The 22,442-nt window shown below is 38.2% G+C and overlaps 1 protein-coding gene across 8 annotated transcripts in view; it reads left to right on the top strand.

Annotated features, from left to right (window-relative positions):
• Positions 1-22,044, top strand: part of EPHA7 (EPH receptor A7) — a 164,285-nt gene extending 142,241 nt beyond the window's left edge. For 6 of the 8 annotated variants that reach the window (XM_050893106.1, XM_050893102.1, XM_050893103.1 and 3 more), the window contains 5 exons: positions 3-212; positions 1,271-1,420; positions 6,580-6,773; positions 7,887-8,042; positions 9,231-9,570. In XM_050893106.1, coding sequence (XP_050749063.1) covers positions 3-212; positions 1,271-1,420; positions 6,580-6,773; positions 7,887-8,042; positions 9,231-9,345 — 825 coding nt within the window. In that variant the 3' untranslated portion in view covers positions 9,346-9,570. Of the gene's footprint in view, positions 1-2; positions 213-1,270; positions 1,421-6,579; positions 6,774-7,886; positions 8,043-9,230; positions 9,571-21,848 lie in introns of those variants that run through there. The other 2 variants (XM_050893101.1, XM_050893105.1) reach the window with 2 other exon arrangements.
• Positions 22,045-22,442: the final 398 nt, after the last annotated feature.

Genomic DNA, 22,442 nt, shown 5'->3' on the forward strand with positions numbered 1-22,442 from the left:
AGAAACATGATGGACAATTTACAGTCATTCAGCTAGTGGGAATGTTGAGAGGAATTGCTGCTGGAATGAGATATTTGGCCGATATGGGATACGTACACAGGGATCTTGCAGCGCGCAACATTCTTGTCAACAGCAACCTTGTTTGTAAAGTGTCAGACTTTGGCCTTTCCAGAGTTATAGAAGATGATCCAGAGGCCGTCTACACTACTACTGTAAGAGAAATCGATGGGTTTTAGTAGTTTTGAGAAGTGGTTATTAAGAAGAAGCATATCTTCTAGGGAGTATAGATAAGAGAAATACATTAATTGCTTGAGAAATGTTAACCAGTCAAAAGGAAAAGAGTCTCTGCAGAAATCTGGCTCTAATTAGGGATTGATATTTTTGTAAGAACATACATTTTTATTTAGTAAAGTTCTAAAAATTTTGCACAGTATCTTCATTATTCCCTTCATCATGATTTTCTGTTTGAACAAATATGGAAGTTTTACCCATAAAAATTTTAATCATCTCATTTACTATGAGTCAATTAAAATATTTGTAGGCTATTACTGTTTTTCAGACTAGATTTTATCTTACTGAAAAGTTGACTAGCTTGAGGCTAGACTGTGACAAAGCTCAACTCCTGTATTTTCCCCTGCTTTTGGGTGGGATGCTTTTCTTAAATAAGCATTCATCGGGCACACTATGCTCTTTATTCTTTTGTTGAGCCAGCTCCACTTTTGCACCCGTGGGGCCTTGCTGTACCTATTTTCTCATGCTGAGGGAAGGAGGGGCCCCTGGAATCTGCTCCAACAGGCGCAGGGATCCAGGAAACCGCACTGGTGTTCACGGCTGTCATTCCTGCCGCTGGGCTCTAACTGGGATCCTGGTTTAAAAATGTCAGACAGATTTCAGAGGAGCGATATGACAAGTCCATGGGATTTATATGCACAGGGTGAGATTCCCCTCACCTAGCTTCAGCCAGCCAGGGGTTAAATGACTAGTGTAAATCAGACATCTAAGCAGCCCCTTAAAATCAGTGGAGAGAGAAGCACTTCCATAGAAATGCATCCAACTTAGTTTAGACAGGTATCCAATTTTCTATGGTCCAAGTGTTTTAACAGCCTAGGCTTCCTTAGACTCCTTTGCAAATTCTGCAATTGGTCAACTATAGTAGATAAGTGCTGCTTTTGATGTTGATGGAAATAATTATAAATGCCCTCTACAGAAGATGATATGGAAATTTTGTGGAGAAAAAAGAAAACTTTCTTCTTTTCTTTTTTTTCCATAGGGTGGAAAAATTCCAGTGAGATGGACAGCTCCAGAGGCGATCCAGTACCGCAAATTTACATCAGCCAGCGATGTGTGGAGTTACGGAATAGTTATGTGGGAAGTAATGTCTTATGGAGAACGGCCTTACTGGGACATGTCAAATCAAGATGTAGGTTATACTTTGTCTGTGAGTGTGTGTGTGTGTTAGAAAAACAAAAATTACATATTGTAAACACATACATATGTGTTTCACTATACACGCATAAAATGTTGGTTTAGAAATAAGATTTATCAAAATACTGTAGGGTTCTTACAAAACGAAAAAGTTACAGAGCTTTCACTTTTTACCTAAATCTCTAAATCTTCTGCCATGTGGATGTCGTAGGTTTCTGCCCTGAGTATCAAGTAAAATTGGAACATCAAAAATAGTGCTATGTGCTCTTCCCTTTATTACACTTAAGCATAGAAAGAATTAATTTTTTCCAATAAAAAATAATTCTGAGGTTTCTGACCTCAGAGCAATGATTAATCAGTTGAAGAAAGTTGTTAAAAATCTGAGTGGCAGTTAATGACCTACTTTGGCTTTTTCAAGTTAATTATGCTGATTTAACAATACCCTTGTTTGCATAAAATATGACCCAGAGCAACAGGTCAGCAGTAATAGACCAGATGGGTGTTAATCTTGATTTCTGACAAGAGTATCTATTAATATAGAAAGTACACAGGAAAAAGCCATGCAGGTGAGAAAGATGTCAGAAAGAGTCTCCTTTAAAGTTCTTCAGGTCAGGGGCTTGAGTGGTTTTTTTATTATTATTTTATTTTTGATTGAAAGATCGACATCAAAGTTGAAAAAAAAGATAAAAGTGTAAATGATGAGTCAGTTTGGCACAGTGCAAAGTTGTTAATATTTGACAGGTCTCAGTGTCAAAGATTTCATGGACTGTCAAAATATGGGCAAACAAGTCCTTGGGGCAGAGAAAGAGAAATATTTACATTCCCTAGACACCCAGTAGAGTTTCATTTCTTTTGACACCTTCCTTCTGTACTAGATTCAAACATAAAAGAAGTCTGACAGGAATATAAGATGCCTCAAAGGCAAACCTTACCTATCTTTCAGGGAACAATAAGGAAGAACTTTTAAATAGGGGAGACATTTTGGTATCTTCATGCTTCTTGTTGGATTTTGAAAAGTATTCCCTCTATTGAAAACTGCAAGTGCATGACTGAACCTTTTTCATAAAACAGCTAATTACCACTTCTTCCAGTTTTACCCCTATTTAGCATCTTACATAATAATCTTCAATAGCACATAGTTAAAAGATGCATCAATTGCTTGGTAAAATAATTTCAAATATTCTTGTATGCTGTGATCTTAATCGTGTCCTCCCAAAACATATACACATCCTACCAATCCCATAGATAAATCTATGATGCAAAAATTTAGAATCGTCTTATGTTTAGTTATTTATTCTCCTTCACAGTTACCAATGAGAGTATTTAAGTGGAATAAAAAATGCGAAATGTATCTCTCCTAATTTTGCATATACACTCAGGCAGTTTATATATCTTAAGTGTATCATTTTGCCTAAAAGTGGATGTGGGTGTAGTCATAGACCAGATCAGAGCTCCTAAAAAATATGTCTCCCTGACTTTGGATCTTTAGATGGCATTTCTTTAATTCTGCCCCTCTTCCTTTAAGTCATTGTCTTAGATTGATGGAGAATATAAATTTGTGTTGTGATGTCTTTTTATGCAAAAGTCCTGCTTTTAGCAGCGACATGGAGCTAGGGTGCACCAGAAGAACACTCATCCTACAAGCTCCCCGCAGAGGCATAGCAGGCTTGTTGTGGTTTAACCCCAGCCAGCAACTAAGCACCACGCAGCCACTCACCCCTCCCCACTCCCAGTGGGATGGGGAGGAGGATCGGGAAAAAAAAGTAGAACTCGTGGGTTGAGATAAGAGCAGTTTAATAACTAAAGTAAAATAAAACATAATACTAACTAATAATAATATAATAATAATTGTAATGAAAAGGAATATAACAAAAAAAATAGAGAAATTAGACCCAAGAAAAGACAAGTGATGCACGATGCAGTTGCTCACCACCCACTGACCCATGCCCAAGCAGCGATCTGCCCCTCCCAGCCAACTACCCCCCTGTTTATATACTAAGCATGATGTTCCATGGTATGGAATACCCCTTTGGCTAGTTCGGGTCAGCTGCCCTGGCTCTGCTCCCTCCCAGCTTCTTGCACACCTGCTTGCTGGCAGAGCACGGGAAACTGAAAAATCCTTAACATAGCATAAGCACTACTTAGCAACAACTAAAACATCAGTGTGTTATCAACATTATTCTCACACTAAATCCAAAACACAGCACTGTACCAGCTACTAAGAAGAAAATTAACTCTGTCACAGTCGAAACCAGGACAGGGCTGAGCACAGATGACACACAGAGTCCTCCCAACTTCTCTGAGCAGTGGACTGCCCTCAGCTTAATCCTTGCTGGTAACAGTAGCCCTCAAATCGCTGCACTTGACCCTATTCACCTATTAGACTGCTGGTGTCTGCTAGCTCTTGCTCTCATTCGGTTACTGACCCTAGTGCAGATTAGTTCTTCAGAAAAGGAAGGGCAAGAGCTTCGGCTCACATATTGTTTCTTTGCTGTACTCCTGGATTTATTAGCATTATTATGATTATTAATTTGTAGTATTATTATTATATACCCAGAAGCAGAGTGATAACATTACATTGTACAGTTACCTGTATTTACTACTTCTTTGTTGGCAACCAGTATATACAGTGAACAGACCTGGCCCTCTTCTAATCTACTTTACATCCTCAGGTAGCCTTGACTCTTGAAAGCATACTTGACTCTTTTAACAGTATTCCCTTTTTCTCATTTTGCAGCAAAAGCAGAATTTGAAAAACAAATTGTAGGAAGTGTAAATAATGTAAATCAATTCTATTAGTAAGAACGCCAGCTGTGTTCTCTTTGTAGCTTTGCTTATTTAAAAAAAAAAAAATTTCTTGCATCTATTTCATTATCTCCAAGTACTGATTTTTGGAACCTCACCCCCACCTTTCTTAGCAGAGTAAACACTTGTAGTACCCTTCAAAGTGCCCAAGTTTTCTATAAACTTTTTGTTTTTTTAAAAAAAGAAACTACTTATCAATATTTTAAAATGTTTTTTCAATGTTTTTGATATTCCCAGCAATTCCATCCGTCTCTAGCTAACTCATTATTTTATATTGCCCAGTTTCATCCTTCTTGCTCAGAATACACATCAAAGCACCTGATGCTGCAGTATCCCCAAAGCCTTCTAAAAATTATATCATCTTGATTTCAACCTCTCTTCAAGTTTCTCTGCAGATCTTAGTGAACGTGGAAAAATCCTGTTCGTGATCCTTTCATTCATATTTTCACTATCCCTTACACTCTTGGATATAGTATTATCTAGATGGTTTGCCAGTTCTAAGGGTCTTAGATATTTTGGTGATTGTGCTGCTGTTGCTGTTACCTACTTTTTCGTTCCTCATTGGTTGTCTCTGCATTCTGACCTTGTAAGCAACTGCTTTATTTGTAGTAAATCATATGTAGTATGCACAAAGGGTTTAATACCTTTTACCTTTTAGAAGGTCAGAAATTTCTGCATTACTTTTCATAGCACACCAGTTGTCGTATACACACTGTAGCTTATTTTTCACTTTTATTCCACTGCTGCTTCTAAGTGTAAGGAGCTGTTCTTTCGTTTTTTGTCTTAATACTGCTCTAAAAGATCTTACATTTTACTTTTAATGTTTTCTTTCCTATATAGTACTGTTCTTCCAGTTTCCCTGTTCTTCTGCAGAAATCCTCTCTCCCCACCCTGTCTGACAGATAACTTCACTGTCTCTAAAAGGTCACCGCAGTCATTCTTCAAGGTGTGGATGTTACTGCAGGAATTGAATATTTCTCAGTTATTTTTGAGTTGTAGGACAGTACTGTCATTCTAAATGTTCAGATAGAAAGCTGAGGCCCAGGGAGATGAGGCAACTTCCCTGAGGTCAGAAGGACATTCTGTGACACAAACCTGCAGTAAGTGCCCTACCACTGGGCTATGCCTCCTCTTTTCACAAAACTTCTTTTCTGCAAAAGGTTTTGATACAATCATGGATTTCAGCCAGCTTTTTGAAGGTCATTTTGTATTCTTTGCAGTTCTGTCTACTTTGCAGTCCACTGCTTTTGCATTTTCTCACACAACCTGTGGAATATTTTCTGTCTGAGGTTATTATTTTCACTAAACCCTGGATATTCACCAACTTTATTTATCATACCAGATTCCTAGGGCTACATCCAGAACAGCTTCTGATCTTGCTTTCTGTGCAAACCGAGGGAGAAGGCAGTCCTATGCACTACCCTTCAGGAACAAGCACCCTTCTTTAGCAATTCTAATACCGCTATGTCAGTCAATGTCAGTATACTTGAAATCCCCCATGAATGGTGTTTTAGCCCTTTTTCACAAGCCTTTGTTATCTACCTTGCTTCCTGATGTGCTTTCTTATCCTGCCCTCAAGGTTTACAGCAGTTTCCTGTGATTTCACTTTACCCATTTTTATTTTTTACTTAAATCCAAATGGACTTGGCTAAGGAAGTCGGTGGGTGGGTGTAATTCTTGGTTCAGACATTTATGCTCTCCTTCGATGGTATCATCATCTAGCAGCATCTCTTATTAAATCTAATTTTCTGTTTAGGTGATATATTAAAATACCATTCGGTCAGGTCTTTCTGTCTCACGTGGCACATTTCTGCTACTTTATCATTAATATAACATGGCTAGACATAGAATACAACTTTTTTCCCTAACAATTTCTGTCTGCTAAACATTTTTCTTGGATCCTTTTATAATATCTTCAGGCTTTTTGTATTTTATATGTGCATGCACAGATCCCTATCCATTTACAAGTCAGTTGCTTCTACCACACACTCTTTCATAAAAGCCTTGGGGCAAGTAATAATGCTTTCTGAAATAACTCCATTTATCAATCTATCTGTTCCTCCCTTGGTGAATTTAATTGTTGTTCCCCACTGCTCACTTGACTAGGTAATATAGCTGTTCTGCACATATAGAACAATATGCTTAATAAGCCCAAAGATAAAGTCAGGGAAATTTTGAAAACATGAAGGCTAGTGGCAAAACAACAGACTCATATTTTTGCAACACTGATGACAAATTTTAGTTTATTGATTTTTTTCTTTTTTTTTTTTTTTATTTCTTGAACTGGGTAGCAATATGTATTCCTTAAATAACCTTTAATGAAAAATGATTAACTATGTTGGCTACTAGGTTATAAAAGCAATCGAAGAAGGCTATCGTTTGCCAGCACCCATGGATTGCCCAGCAGGACTGCACCAGCTGATGCTGGATTGTTGGCAGAAGGAACGCGGTGAAAGGCCGAAGTTTGAACAGATAGTTGGTATTCTGGACAAAATGATTAGAAACCCAAACAGCTTGAAAACCCCACTGGGAACCTGTAGCAGGTAAGAAAAGCTTTAGTGTGGTTCTTATGATGGTGCGCATGGCTGGGTTCTGGATGTTCTGCTTGATGGCTGGTTCCAGTTCACACTTACTCCATGTGTGTCTCAGTTCCTCCTGCCTTCTGTTTGCTGTTCTTCCCTTCCCTCATTTGCCCTTCTTTTTTACCATGCTGAACAAAGCCAAAAAGGACTTTCTTGACAAAATAACCAAACTAAAGAAAGTAAATATCATAGAACTAACACATTTCTCAGTAAACTACTGCCCGCTCGTCACTCTTTCCACACTCTCACCACTAGCAGTCTTTGTTTTCCTTGTTTCTTAAAACTGTGAAGTCTGGAGGGCAAGGATCATAATCTATTGTAGTTTTATATGATGCATCCCTTGCCCTAGGAACTGCTACAGTAGAAATAGTTATTAATAATACTCATGCTTGGCCAATGTACTTTGACATGCTACACTCTAGATTTTTACCTTTCATTTTCTGGCTTTAACTCCTTTCAGTGATTGCATCTCATTGTATTTCATGGTGTAGCTTTTAATGGCTTCTTCATAAATTTCAGGCGAATTATTTAGTCATGGTAATCTTTTGATCTGCTGTCTAGATCACTGCACTAGGGAATCAACTGGCCTGCGTTCTGCTCCCGGTTCTTCTACTAACTGATTTGCTGTGTGACCTTAAGCAACTTACTTCGTGTCTCTGCTCTTTCCTTGTCTTTGTTTTGTCCCATCCAACTGAATAATGGGAATAGCTACTACTATATTTTCTAAGATGCTTAAAATAATAGCATCTTTATTTTACTCAGCAACTTTAGTTGCAGCTGTGTCATGCTAGGTAATAAGGTTGATTTTCTGTTGGTAACAATAGTCCATTAGGCTGATTTTACTCACTCTGACCTTTCATCTTTTACATGAGTAAGCTTAGGAAGTACATATTGTGAGCTACAGAGTAGTCAAGAGCTATTCACAGAATAATCTAAACTGTGTATAAAGGCCTATTACTTTCTACTCTTGATATTTTTGATACCCCACATTTATTTGACTCTCACCTTGCTAAATACTCCCTGATGTTTTACTCTCTTTGGAAACAACTTACTTTCCTTTTTCCTTCTCCGTAGACCAATTAGCCCTCTTCTGGACCAGAACACTCCCGATTTTACCACTTTCTGCTCCGTAGGCGAATGGTTACAAGCTATTAAGATGGAAAGATATAAGGATAATTTCACAGCAGCAGGCTACAACTCTCTTGAATCAGTTGCCAGGATGACTATTGAGTAAGTTAGTACTGGGCATGTTTAACTTGCATTTAGGGAATTTCTAGGTAAAAATAATACACAATGTGCCACTCCAAAACTTTACTCTGAGTACAAACATGGTACTTGGGGTTAAGCCAGCCGGTTTAGCAGCTGATGATGTTATATTAGAGCATCCCATGAAAGGGCAAATAGCCTGCTACCTATGTGTGGCATCACTTTTTTCCCTGCTTTTGAGACCAATTGAAATAACACCAAGGGGCTAGAATTTGAGGGAGAATGTGGCCCATTTCAAAGTACGTGTGTATAGGAAAATAACTACTTTGCCTCCGCTACCTAATTGGTACCTTTTTCCAGACGTGTACTAGGATGATGTGGAAGTTTCTTCTAATTGGCTGGGGGCTGTCTGTGCCCTGCAAGAAATGACTTTGCATTAGGATAAAAGTCTATGGTAGCAAAACAATTTTCTGAAGGCAAGCATGGCCTGTATTGGTACTGCCATCTTAAACAGGTCTTCTTGGCACCCTGCAAACAACGTTCTTGTCCTGGTGGTTGCCAAACACATGTAATTCCTCTTACAGAGAGCAGTGGTTTTCTAAACAAGTTTCTGAACAATATTCTCAAGTTTGCAACCCTACTCTTATCTGCCTGGTATCACTAGGGGTCTCAGCCTATAGCTTGGGAACTGTTGTCAGAGCACACAAGATTCTACTAGGTCAGTAGCACTAGTAGCAGTGGAATTGAAACAGCTGCTCCTCTTTCATTTGCATGATGGGTGTGGGTCAATATGCAAAGGGTTTCTCTAGGCATCTCTTTAGGAAGCAAAATGTGATCCCCAAAATCTTGTATGTATACATAACTTTGTCCTGAAAGCCACCCAAAGTATTTTACAAAAGAAGTGTCTCTTTCTTTGGGTATCCTTGAAAGCCACAATAAAAGATTATTGTAGTGCAAAACATACTGGCCTCATTCTCGGATGTGGAGACATATGCAGTGTAATTACATGACACTTGCCATGTAATTGCACTCCTCGCTGAGAAGTTGAACAGTGCCTATATGATCTTCACAGTACTGAGCTGAGGTTCCAGTGTAGCTTCAATGTTAGAAACCTGTAGCCCAGACCACTACGTAGCTTTGACTCACAGTTGAATACCATACAATAGCAGTCTAAGTTGAAAAATTAACAATGTACGCATTTATCTTCCCCAGGGATGTGATGAGTTTAGGGATCACGTTGGTTGGTCATCAAAAGAAAATCATGAGCAGCATTCAGACTATGAGAGCACAAATGCTACATTTACACGGCACTGGCATCCAAGTGTGATAGACATTTCTCCCTTATGAGGGAGGTGACAGACTGAGAGAACAGCACTGGCCTTCAGTATATATGAAGTGCTGCTAGAAGACACTTGATTTCCTGGGTCCTTCCTGCAGTGAATAGAAGAGCTACAAGAAGCACCTACAGACTTGAACTCCTAAGTGCCACCAGAATTTATGAAAAGGGAATTAGGATCCACCAGTGGTGGCAAGGAAAACAGCAGTGACAATAAACAAAGTACTACCTGAATAAACATACAAACACCTTGAGCTCTCTAACCTCCTTTTTATCTAATAGACTTTTTAAATGTACATAAAAATTTAAAAAAGAATATATTTGTCAGATAAAATCATGATATTATTGTTGAATTCAACAAAATATTTTCCTTAAATCTGTGATTTCTGAATCTTTTTTTAATCATTTGTGTTTATTCTTCATAAAGACTTTCTTTTAGTATGATGTTTATATCTTTGGACCTTTTTAGTGCTAAATCTATGACACATTACTACACTGGGTACCTCTGAAGGATTATTTGAGTTCCTAGAGATTTAAGAAGCATGACCAAGCGATGTATATCTGTCCGAACTTTGGTATCCTTTTGTGCCATTTACTTTTGTTAAATCAGCACCGTATTGACATGGCTAGCTAATTGGCAGGGAGTCAGGAAAATGCAAGTTGCCAAGAGCTCTGATATTTTTTAAAGAATTTTTTAAGGTTACACATATACTATCTTTTAAAAGAAAATAGAAGGAAAAAAAAAAAAAAGAAAAGAAAAAAGAAAAGCAATAATGACCCCTAAGTAGTTCTAGGCACTTTTAGCAAATTGTTTGCAAGATGATTTTAATGGACTAGAGTTAAAGTGAGATATATTCTAAGATGTAGATCTACAACTGCAAACCTGCTGAGACACTACATTGAATGGACAAGTGATTGTAGGAGTGTCTCAGAACACGGGTGCAGTTCTCCAGTGTTACCTAAACCATTTAATCTGAGCACATCACATTTTTTTTCAATACTCTGCATTAGCAAATCTGAGAGGAATAGCTGGCGTATATTTTATATGAGTTTAAGCTGTATGCAGTCCAGCTGTCAGAATAAGGACATAGATTTTATATGAGAACTGTAGAGCATGAGGCAAGGGGCAGTTCAAAATTTTCAATTTTTTTACAAGCTTTTGCTGCTCTGAACAAACATGCGTGTGCGTGCTCACACAGACACAACAGTCATTCATCAGGAACACAGATGCAAGAGTAGTTGCTCAATGGAATATCTTTTTACACCATTTACTTATATATGAATTTTGTTTGATTAAAATATTTAACTACCATAAGCAATAATGAACGGTGTCTTTACAGATATTGCAGGAATGTATATGAAACAGAGAGAAATGCTTTAAAAAAAATCTGAAAATTGTGAACTACCCCAGCAATTAAATGCTGTACTTCCAAAGAGAATTGGGCTGCTTCTATTGATTTTGATAGAGAAAGATCCCAGGGATCAGTCATAAATTGGTCTTGTTTGATAATGTGGGCATCCACACAAAAAAAATAAAAACAAAAGAAAAACCCTGTAAATGTTCCTTTGTAAAACTTGTAAATTTTATTTATACTGTCTTGTTTTGTACACACATTTATGTGTAGTGAGCTCTGAATACATTGAAAATGCACTATATTTTTCTATTTTACTTGCAGAGCATCACAAACAAACATGTATATTCAGTGCAACATAATGTGTTTTCCCACATTTAGGACCAAAGATAGTTATCAAAAACTTAAATGCATCATTTTCCCCTCCTTTTTTCTCCCCCTTTTTAGATCACTGTACAGTGTTATATTTGTCATTTTATTTATTTGTTTCATTAGAAAAATCAGTTTGGTTATACTAATTTTTTGTCCCCCCTGCCTTTGTTGAAGAAAATCTGTAAAAAGCTTTTAACTAGCATAATCCCGTTACATAGACACTTCCATTTGTAATCTTTGTAATAGACTGTAAATATATTTTTGGAACTATAATGCAATGTGCATAAGGGTTATTTTTCAGTGTCCATATATGATTGTTTATACAATTCACAGCACTTTACAGTCATGCTGAGAAGCCTAATTTATTGCCTGGATTTGGGCAGAGTAAGAAAAAAAGGTGAATATTCTTATTTCATATTAGATTGTCATTCAGTAGAAATGGAGTTATTTTCATGTATGCAGCTCAAGATGGTTTTTTTAACTATTAAAATTAATTTTCTAGAAATGCTGTAAAAGTAAGACGCAGAGTAGACTGCATGCCCCATATTGAAATTAGTGCACGCAAGCACTCGGCCAAGGCACTTTGAGTAGCCATTGGAACACTCTTAATTAATAAACATCCATTTTGTGTTATAACAAATGCTAAGTGCCTCACTACTGGAGTGAGCATCTGTGGGCAACTGCACAGGGTGCTTGTCAGTCTTGCTGTTGCTTTAGGCACCCAGCTATGAATTTAGGAGTCTAAGTTCAGACACCGGCTTCCTTATAAATCTTGGCTATTGTTTCTAAGGGCTTGATGATTAAAGGTGCGATGCAGCAATGCTAGTATTGCTGAGAACCCACAAACCCTAAATGCAAGAGAGTTGAGGCCAGGCTTCACCTTTAGGACTTGTTCAATGTTCTGAAGCACAGAGGCCTCGAAGCGTGTGTGGTGACCTGCGCTCACACATGTAAAAGTAAGGGCCCTAATGGTATTTCTTCCTTATTTTTACTTGTTTGAGTTAAGCCATCTTCTTTGAATAGTAAATATATTTTAGCATTCATCTATATACCTTGACTGCCTTAATGTTGCCACAGATTTTTACACATTTGAAAGTAGTAGAGTAGACCCAGAAAGCACAATCGCTATCAATACTCCTAGCGTATCTATCTGTTCAGAACATTACTGCAATTTAGAGCACACGCATATAAATGGATTTGTAACTGGTAGAGCAGCAACATTTTGACGTTGGTTGCAGTTCCCCACGTTCCACGAAAGCATAGTCCAGTGTAAGAAAAATAAAGTGCCAGAGAAAGTTGATGTTCATGGGAGGCACTGAAGAAAAAGTCGGGTCAGAGGGAGAATTAAAGGCTAAATGACAAAACAAAGAAATTATCTCAGTTCTGGCTTAATTTCATTGAATTTGGAAATTGTGCATTGCTAAAGACAGATTATCAGGCTGTCAGTGAGGCTGATCTTTCTTGACTTTATCCATCTACAAGCATCTAAAAGAGAGATGCCTAAGACAAGCAGGATGAATCTCCCTCTGGGAATGCTTGTCTCCATTACCTGTAGAGGGAACCCAGATGATTAGCTTAAATTAGGCATCTAATGTCTAGATAGTTGAAGTTAGGTGAGGTGATTCCTACCCTATATGTCCCTGGCTGCTACAGTTTCCCCGACAAGCTGAGTGTCGTAGAAAGGCAGCTCCTCCACTACTAGTATGTCCCAGAATGTATTTAAATTGGGCTTTATCACAGAGAGAGGTGATTTTTTTTTATTCAGAGATTTGTATACAGATCATCTAAATGCTTTTTGTATATGGGTATTAATTCTTGAAAAAATTGTGATTGTTCTGAGGAAGACCTGCCTAGTAAATTACAGTTATTTAATATTTTAAATAATCAGAAGTATTTGCTGACATACTGCTTCAGTCCAGAGGTTATGTGATCAGATATGATAGTTGCTGTTTACAAAACCATGTTTATCTAAAGCCTTGTCATGTAAAAATCTCCAGGAGGCAAAGATGCTTAAATGTATCTCAAATTGAATGTTGCCCTTAATATCTCAATAATTGAGCTCTGTCTGTTTTATTCTCCATTTAAAATGAGGTTTTTATATTTGTTTAAGCTGGAGTTATCTGGCATCCACTGAGGGAATTTGAAAAAATGATTTTAAATTAAATTTGCTTTTCTCCACTAATAGTAATATACGGTAAATAGTTTCCACTGTTCTGAATGTTACAAAAACTATTGCTTTAATGTGGGGGATGAAGGGGTTTATTTTTGTTTTGTTGTTGGTATTTTTTTACATTTATTGGTTAGTAGTTGAAATAAAAAAATAATAATTTGTCTTTAATTTTCTAAATAATTCATATATAGCAATTTTGAGAATGATTTAAATTCCGCGACTTTTGGGTTACTACTGAGATGGTGATCATGTCACTACAGCCATAATACCAAGCGATGCCACAAGGGTGGCTTCAGCCGGCATTCTGTTGCCCAGTAATGTCATGAAGCAGCTCACTGGCTGTGTGCAAGGAGTGAATGCCAACTCAGCCAAAAAAGGGTCATTTCACCTTTTAAAAATATATATGTGACATGTTAGACCTAACACATCCTTAATGCATTACTTCCCTGCATGCAGTTAGAAACTGATATGCTCATGATATGCATTTGGTTTTTGGTGGGTTTTGTTGGTTGGTTGGTTGGTTTGTTTTATTTTAAACAAGTGACATTTGGGGTGCTTGTGGAATAGGACAGTTCCCAGACAGGATGACAAGTCCAGTTTAAGAAAAGTACAATACAAATTCTTGACTAACAGTAATTCTGGCAGCGGGTGCTGCAGGGCTATTCAGGCAGTTGGTGCTATTATTTGCTGAGCAACTAGCACAGCAGGGTTTCTGCATGTTCAGGACCTGTTAGGATTGTACTTCTGATGAATTAACTGATATGTGGAAACAGGCGAATTTTTTCCCCCACTAACTTGGAATGGGCTTGCAGATGGTAGATTTGGGATTCACAAGACTACTCAAAAGCCTTAGCCTCAAACTAATTTCTAGTAAAACAAGAAATTCTGGGCAGCAGCCTATATTTTCTCTCGTATTCCCTTAAGGGTTGTCAAACATAGCCAACAATTACTTTTAAACAGAGATCTTTATTGTTTGCATAGTGCAGCCTTCTATTTACTTGGGAATAGGCAGTTCCATAATTAAATTTCCTGCAAAAAGGACTGGGCAGGGATGGGGGAGAGGGGAAGGAATACAAAGGTTTGGAAAAAACCCCATGAAAACAAAGAAAGAAAAACTCAATCCAACAAATGACTTGTGAAACCCAAAGCATGACTGGGCTCACCATTTTTGTAACACATTCCATATAAGAATTTGAAAACTATAAGAGATTAAACTATAGGCATAAAATCTGCAATATCCTGACCAAAGAGTAGTGGCAGAATGCAAGCTACATTCGTAGGAGTTTTTCCTCTCTGGATTTGGTTTTGTGAGATTTTTAAGTTAGGATAATTAACACACGCATTTAGAGTAAAAACTGTTGGGACAGGCTAAGGGACAAAATTAGTGTGTCTATAATATCCATGAAATTCTCAGTGCACTTTCAGGGCGGGTAAGGATTAGGCAGTTTGAAAGTGAAAGGAGTCATGTGGAATTTATGTGCTGTACAGACCATGTAGGTTATGTCCAGCGAGATTATGAAAGGTTAAAAGCTAAAGAGGAAAACCCTCACTTTTGTACCTGGTGAAAAGTCAGAAGATGGGAGGGAATGGAAAGAGAGGGGTGTGAAGCCATTCAGAATATGTGAGTCTTAAGTGCTAGGGCTCCGCAAGACATTACTGGCAGGGGAGTTAAGGAGTGTAGAGGTTTCTTGTTTAAGTAAAGAGACACTGTTAATAAAATATACCTAATAATCTAATGTAGAGTGGTTTCAGTACTCTGATTTTTCCTCAGGCCAGATTGGAATTTGTCAAAGAGACTAAATTGAGACAGATGGGAAAGCAACTGATAATACACAGCTCATTCAAGCAGACTTGAAAGAGACATGAAAGTAGAATTTTACATTAAAAGCCTGAAAATAAAACATGAACTCTGATGATATTTGCTCTCAGAAGGTTTTACAGTAGTTTTTTTAAGTTTAGGGTAACGATAGCAGATTTTAGCACTGATGGTACTATACAAATCGGGTGAAATTAATGTCTAATTAGAGTGACCAAAAAAGAACCACAAGTCAAAAAATAGTTGATGTCTTGATAGCCTGTGAAAAAAGATGCGATACAGCCATGCGAAACTTGTGTAGCCAGCCAAATGAATCTTGGACAAAACAAGACATAATGCCTAGTGCCAGAAGAGCTAAATCAGGAACAGAAAATCTATTCATCCATGGACCAAGGCTTCTGTATTTAATTGAACCAAATAACCAATTGTAGAACTGTGCTGCTAATAATAATTAATACTAATAATGAAAAACTACAACTTAGAGGTCATCTGATGAATCATAATATGGCTAACACTGAAAAACACACTCAGTGCTTAAGCCATAGCTATGCCCAAAGACTTATGTGTGCTACTGGTATTAGAGTTCCATGACTCTCAGTATTTCAAGTCATTTATAAACCAGAGACATTGTAGGCCCAAGTCCATAACTAAAGCCTTCCTCTTTTGTGCCAAAAAAAAAAAGGCAGGAATGCTGAAGAGTCTGTAAGGTCTATCAAGTGCAATAGAAATTATCTTCTGATTATTTCCTTAGAATTGCCAAGAAAACCATGAATTTATCTTTTACATTAAGAAACAAACTTCCTGCTCCAAAGATGCCATCTCACTGAGAGGAAAAATCATCCATTAGTTTTACTAGGTCTTCCGAATCTGGCTTGAAAGAGGCTAGACTGAAGAAAGATAGGATGTATCCATGTTGATCCCTCGCATTTCATGTCTGTAGAAACATTACTCAGGCAATTTCTTGACTATCATGCAACCTGTCTTACTATGCCAGCTTCCACTGGCTTCCTGAAGGGCTGCACGTTCATTTTTAAGACGTCTTCTGGAAAATATGTTTCAATTTCCTTTCCTCAGGGACCAACCAGACTATGCCAAGAATGCCTGTGTGGCTTAAGAGTAAGAAGGTGCAGGAATCTCAGATTAGTTCTCTCCAGGGTGTTCTTTTCAGTCATAGTCATAAATTAAATGTGTTCTCCCACTGAGGTTGCACATAGTAAGTTGCATGAGAAATCTGATTTGCCTGGAATAAACTCAATAAAATCATCCAGACACCTCCTGAAGGCCACTCAGAAATGGCAGGTTTGAAGTGGTGGTTAGGATTTTATTCAGAAAATGAAAGAGATAGGTCTGTGGGAAGTCTGTGTGTGCAGCTTTCATACTCTGTAAAACACTCCACTTACATACCAAAGTATGGAACTTTCTGGGTAGCAGATATCCTCTGTCACTGTCACTGAAACTAGATCACAAATGCAAAAAATCTGAGTCCATAAGAATAAACCAATAAAAAATTAATTCTGTATCAGAATTAGACCAAGTCTTCACCATTTATTGTTTGGTCTTGGCAGCACTGGTGCTTCCACGTGGGGTCAGTGGAAGAGTAAGATGGGTCCAGACAATAGAATAGGAGAATGGGATTGGGTGGAGTGAGGTGACTCTCTGGGTGGGAAAGGAGAGGCTGAGAGGAGGTGCTGGACCTGTGGGTGACTTTGGGCAATCTTTGTATTTATTTTTCAGGATCTTTGTGGTGCAGAGCCCTTCCCCTCAGCCTGTTTCATCCCAGGTGTCTTTCCTGGCTCTTTTACTTGAGTAGCCCCTTAAGTCCTCCCTTATATTACTCTATACAAAATAGCAGTGTTTTTTTCCCCAGTAGCCAGTGTTTGTACCTTCATGGGCTGCTGGAGAAGAAGACAGGGTTAGATTCAAATCCAGGCCAATATGCCTACAGGAAGAAATTGGGACAGCAAGGCACTGAGAGGGATTCCTAATGAGGATTTTCCTTTAATATTACTGGGCCTTGATACTATGGACAAGTGATTGATTGCTATAGTGGAGAGAAAGGCTGCACATTACTATATAGCTTCCCTACACTCTCCAGTTCATCCACTGCCAAGAGCAGGAAGAGGGGTGGGGAAGAGAAAAAAAAAAACTTTCAGGCATTTCTTTGTGATGCTGTTTTCAAGAGAAATAATTGTCTAAATGCCTACATTACCTAAATTGTGCAAGAGACAAATCCTCTTTGATACTTCCTACTTGCTAGCAAAAGCATCCCAGATAGACTGTGTGCTGTCGGTTGCAAATCTCAGTCACAAGCTGCCTCCTATCCCATTAAACTGTTTGCCTAACATCGGTGTGTCTCCCAGACGGTACCTTTCTTACGGTAGTTATTTGAGTATCACAACACCAAAGTCCTCTGCAGGTGTCCATGTTTGTTTCCTTATGCAGAGGTGCCTCTAGCTTTTGAGGGATATTTCCCCAGCCATGAAGAGGGAGACTATTTTTTGCACTATGCTCTACTTCCATTTCTCCCCAGCTGGCATTGGTCATTAATACTTACCTAGCAACACCCATACTTCACTGGGGGGTAAGTAGAAGATGACACTGAGAAAGGAACATTTAGTACCTCAGCAACACCAAATGCAACGTCTATCTGTGACCAACAAACTATGGGTCAGGGAGATCGCTCCAAGTGATCTGCACTCTAAATGCAGAAGTCATTAGTGTTGGTCAAAACAAAACATAACAAAAAAAAGTGTGTGTATAGGGGAGCAGGGGTGTTGAATACAGAAGAGCTGAATCAGCCAGGCTTACATGTGAAGTACCCAATAACACCAATGATACCAGCTAATGAGTATGTTTAAAATAATATCCAAATCTTTCTATTGACAGTACAATCTAAGAGGGAACTGAATGGCAGAAGTCAAAACACCTGGTGAGGGGACTATTTCAGAGCAGTGGGAGGAAAGAGTTACCTTCTGTGATTTTATACTCCCCATAATGAATGGGAGAAAAGTCTCTTCTCATGCTTTTATACTATTATAAACCTATTGCTTATGGATTTTATGAAATGAATATAGCTGGATTAATGAAAATCATATGGAAACTAATGCTTTACCTGTGTTATCTGCTTCTGAATTATTTGCTGAAAAAGAATGAAGATATTCCCTAGAAATATTACCTGCTTTCGGTATAGCAAAGTATCTTAAAAATTATGGAAAAGGAAAAAAAAAATTCTTATAAAGTAAGCCTGCAAAGCAGCTAATACCATTTTTACACTTGTATTTTGAAATAGGATTGTGTAAAGCTGAATTTATCTTTTTTTTTTTTTACCATTAGATGCTGTCAAGTTATTTAAATTTAAAATCCTAGAGGAATGGATATTATATATTTCATAATGCTTTTACAAGTGGTTGCAAGATATTTAAGGTTGAATTTTCAGGTCTAAATTAACAGTGCTTCACTTTAGAAACCAGAGAAACAGAAACCATGTATCTCAGCATACAGTTATGCATCTGCACGTCTGTCATTAAGCCATTGCAGCACACTTTTGCAAAACAGAGTATTATATTTGGCAGTGCTTAGACCATAAGTTCTATTGTGTTGCTGCTACTGTTTTTGTATTTAAGGCCTTTTGGTGATGGAAGCCCTTGTTAGCTAAGGTCAGTGAGCATTAGTAAGCAGATGAATATGATGTAAATCGGTAGAAGCCATTTGCTGAAAGTATGGTGATATCTCACAGAGGTGACGTCCAGCTGTTACTGAGCTCACTCTCTCTCCTCGTCTAGCGTAAATGCCAGAAAAGCCAACAGGCTGACTCCCCTCATGCTTATTGACAGCTGAATCATGGCTATCCATAGTTCAGGATACATAGCTGATGGAAATGTAACACCTGTCTGGCATCCTTTTACCTCTGTTTCCAGGAAGGCTCACCTTATTTTTTTGTGATTTGATGAATAGCCTACTTCTTTTCTGAGAACACATGGAAATTTTACATATCTCTTGGGTGAGAAAGGCATAGAAAGAGTAAGACTGACTCTACAGCTTTGGGCTGTGGGAAGGTATCACAAGAAGGCCAACATGATACTTTCAACCTCTGTGTGGGAAGGGAGAGACTCTGTAGATATTCATATATTGCCAGGCACTTTGAGCTGCAGCTGCTTGCCTGGGAAAAGGTTGGTTAGGCTAAGCCTATTCCAAAATTACCTCCAACATTCCTTCCTGCACTGTACAATCTCTCCCCTTCCTGAAGCACCTTTCCCTTCCAGAAATCCCCTCCCTCTTACTCTGAAATTGGTGTTTAGGCCACTTCTCTGGGAATGAGGAGGCTGTTGTTCTGAGTAAAATGGAGTTTTTTCACGGAAGAGGTTGAGTGGCCTGTCCTGTCCCAGAAGAGCTAGTATCTTGGTCTGCAGGCACTGAACTTTCCCATATCATTCTGCCATTGCTCAACTATTAGATGAAATGCATATGATCTCTTTGATCCTTCTTTTACATGTGTTTCCTGTTGAAAGAATGAATTTAGGCATCTACTTTCAGAGAAGGTTTGGAGCTGTGAATCCCTGAAAATAGTTTCCTCAGGACACATTCAGATTTACTGCTGGGATACATGATGGCATACCCAGGAACCTCTGAGAATAGTTCTCGTTGGGTTTCCTTTCTGTGGAAGTTACGGTGTGAGTGGTAACTTGTGTGTGTGCTAGTTTTGTCCCATTATTGACTGCAGGTATGGCCTTGGCATGCATCAGAGACTGGGTAAATGAGTACTAAATCCGACCATACAGATATCCCAACCAAGAACTGAAGCCCTATCCTCACCTCAGCAGGGCTTGTCAGCCAGTTTATCCACTGTCTTTGACTGGCCTTCAGTCTCCCCAAACTGTTTTAGGTTTCTATCCCTTTCCAGGGAGATAGAGTGTCTAATTCAGGCCTGGAATGCCACTGGACAGCAGGGCAGCTAGAAATGAAGCATTGTGATAATGAATAGCTTGGTCATACAGATACAAGGAAATTATGAAATCGATTTGCCATGTGTCACACAGGGATCCTCATCTCTCATTTGTTGATGTTTCATAGCTGTTAGCTTGCATCTGGTCTCTGCTCTGGTGAAACCAGTACTTGACAGTAAGAACCAGGTGCAGCCCAGAGTAAAGCCATGCCACAGTCCAGGGTATACGTACACTATCTCATGAATCTCTTGATCTGGAGACCTTCATCCTAGTGCTGACCAAAAAATGTCAGTAGAGACAGAGCCAATATAAATATAACCTGAGGTTTTAAATACCTCTGCATCTAAGTGCTATTTGTGACTACCATTTGCCTTTAGCTTTGAATAAATTCACATGTCAATCATTTTTACTAATTCAAAGACTTACTTGCCTTCAAAATAGTAAAAAGAAACTATTAGAGTCAAAAAGGTCTTCCTTTTGGAAAGGATTTCACCTCAGAGTTCCTTTTTGCTGCATTCTTTTCTCACGCATTCCTTGCATTACTAGGGTTTCAAAGGGCAGGTGCAAAAAAAACTAATAGAAGCGAGATTTAGCTTAGTTAATACCTTCCCTTCACGTAAAATTAGTCCCTAGGACACTATATTAGAGACAGAAAAAAACATTCTGTCCCTCCATCAGGTTGCTTCCCCTAGCTTTTCTGGTTTTTTTTTTTTTTATAAACCTCAGACATTATAGCTATTAATATTGTCAGATCTTCTTCTCAGTTTATCATAAAACATCTGCTCCCATTTTGTCCAGTTTGGTGACAGAGATGTATGGCATGCTACAGTGTATTAATAATGTTCTTCTCTTGAATTAGTATCTTCCCTTTGATTCACACTGTTAAATAATCTAATCCATGTGCTGGAATGACAGATACTACTTTGGAGTCCACTGTAAGAACATTGGTTGGTATGGCAGGGGGACATTCCTCTGCTGGTTTATTTTTCTTTAGTATTAGTGTTACATTGACTTGTCTTAATGTCTGTAATAAATTGCTTTTCTCTCAGGAATTTTCAAATAATTTAGTGAAGAGATTGCTAACCATATGTAAAATAATTTCTATTCAGTCCTGGCCTACATCCATTAGTCCTAAAGCTATATTGTTTTAGAGATTTCATATGGCTAGCCTGTCACTAAATGTACAGTAAAATCCACAACTTTTTCTTTCCTTTTCTTTTTTAAGCTCTGGGGTTTTTTTTGGCAACACAAGTAACATAAACATTGTCTTGGGGTGCCTAATATCATGTAATGACTGAGATAAGTCAGTTAAAATGTTTTATAAGATTCTTCAGCAATACTGAGATCTGATAATATCAGTTAGGCTAAAGAGAGTCTACTTCATTAGTTTACATGCTAGAATCTACCTACTATGTGTATGCTTTTTTAATTAAGCAGAGTTTAAATTGAACACACCCATTCCACCCTTTTCCTGCTTCTCTGTTTTAAAGAGTTATCTACATCTTCTCCCAGTCCTTAATTTTATACCCAAACACCCATCTGAAAAACTGCACCTCATTCATTTATTTCCTTTTTTTCCAATACTGAAATTGTCAAGTATAACCCTGTGACTCATTGAGATCCAATGTGAAACACAACTACATTTCCTTCATGTTAGAGGTGTTTGCTTGGGAATCTTTGAGTTTATTGATGTTTACCTAGCTAGTCAATGAGAATTTTTGTCAAGTAGTGGTGTATACATGGCAATAACAATGATAGTGTAATTTGCCTCTATTACTTCCTGATATCAGGATTCTGCTGCACTGCCAATTTCATATCTGTTGTTATTATTTGTTTGACAGAATCAAAAACATGCCAGGTGCTTTGCAAAACAGAGAACAAGAAAAATCCCTTTCCAGAAGAGATGACAGCCTGAATAGAAATGACATAATGGCAGGAGACAAAGGAAGCAGAAAGGGGAAGCAAAACAAGAGTTATAACCATAAGATCATGAGATTGGTTTGGAGGCACAGTGAACGCTATGAGGCATTTTTTTAAAGCGCATAAGGACTGTAGTTGGGATTAGAGAATGGAAATGTAGAAAAGAAGCATGGAAAGGAATGGAGAAGAAGGGAGGAACAGACTGGCAACAGGAGGAAGAGTAAACAGAGGTGTATGGGAGAGGCCAGAACACACACCTGACAAACTGAGGATTATGACTAATGCCAAGAATGAAAGACCACATCTGAAGAGCATGATCATTTCAGGAGGATGGTGAAGCAGGACATGGCGATGCTGCTAGGGAGAGAAGAGCCAGCAAAGCTGCCCTGGAAGCCTGCCCTGGAAGCTCCTCACACTAATATAACCCTGCTTCCCCATCTTCTTTCTAGCTCCCCTCTTATACACAAAATATGTATATAGAAGAGCAAAGGAGAAGGAGAAGCAGCTAAATCAAA

The sequence above is a fragment of the Gymnogyps californianus genome, chromosome 3 (genome assembly GCF_018139145.2).
Source record: "Gymnogyps californianus isolate 813 chromosome 3, ASM1813914v2, whole genome shotgun sequence".
Lineage (NCBI taxonomy): Eukaryota > Metazoa > Chordata > Aves > Accipitriformes > Cathartidae > Gymnogyps > Gymnogyps californianus.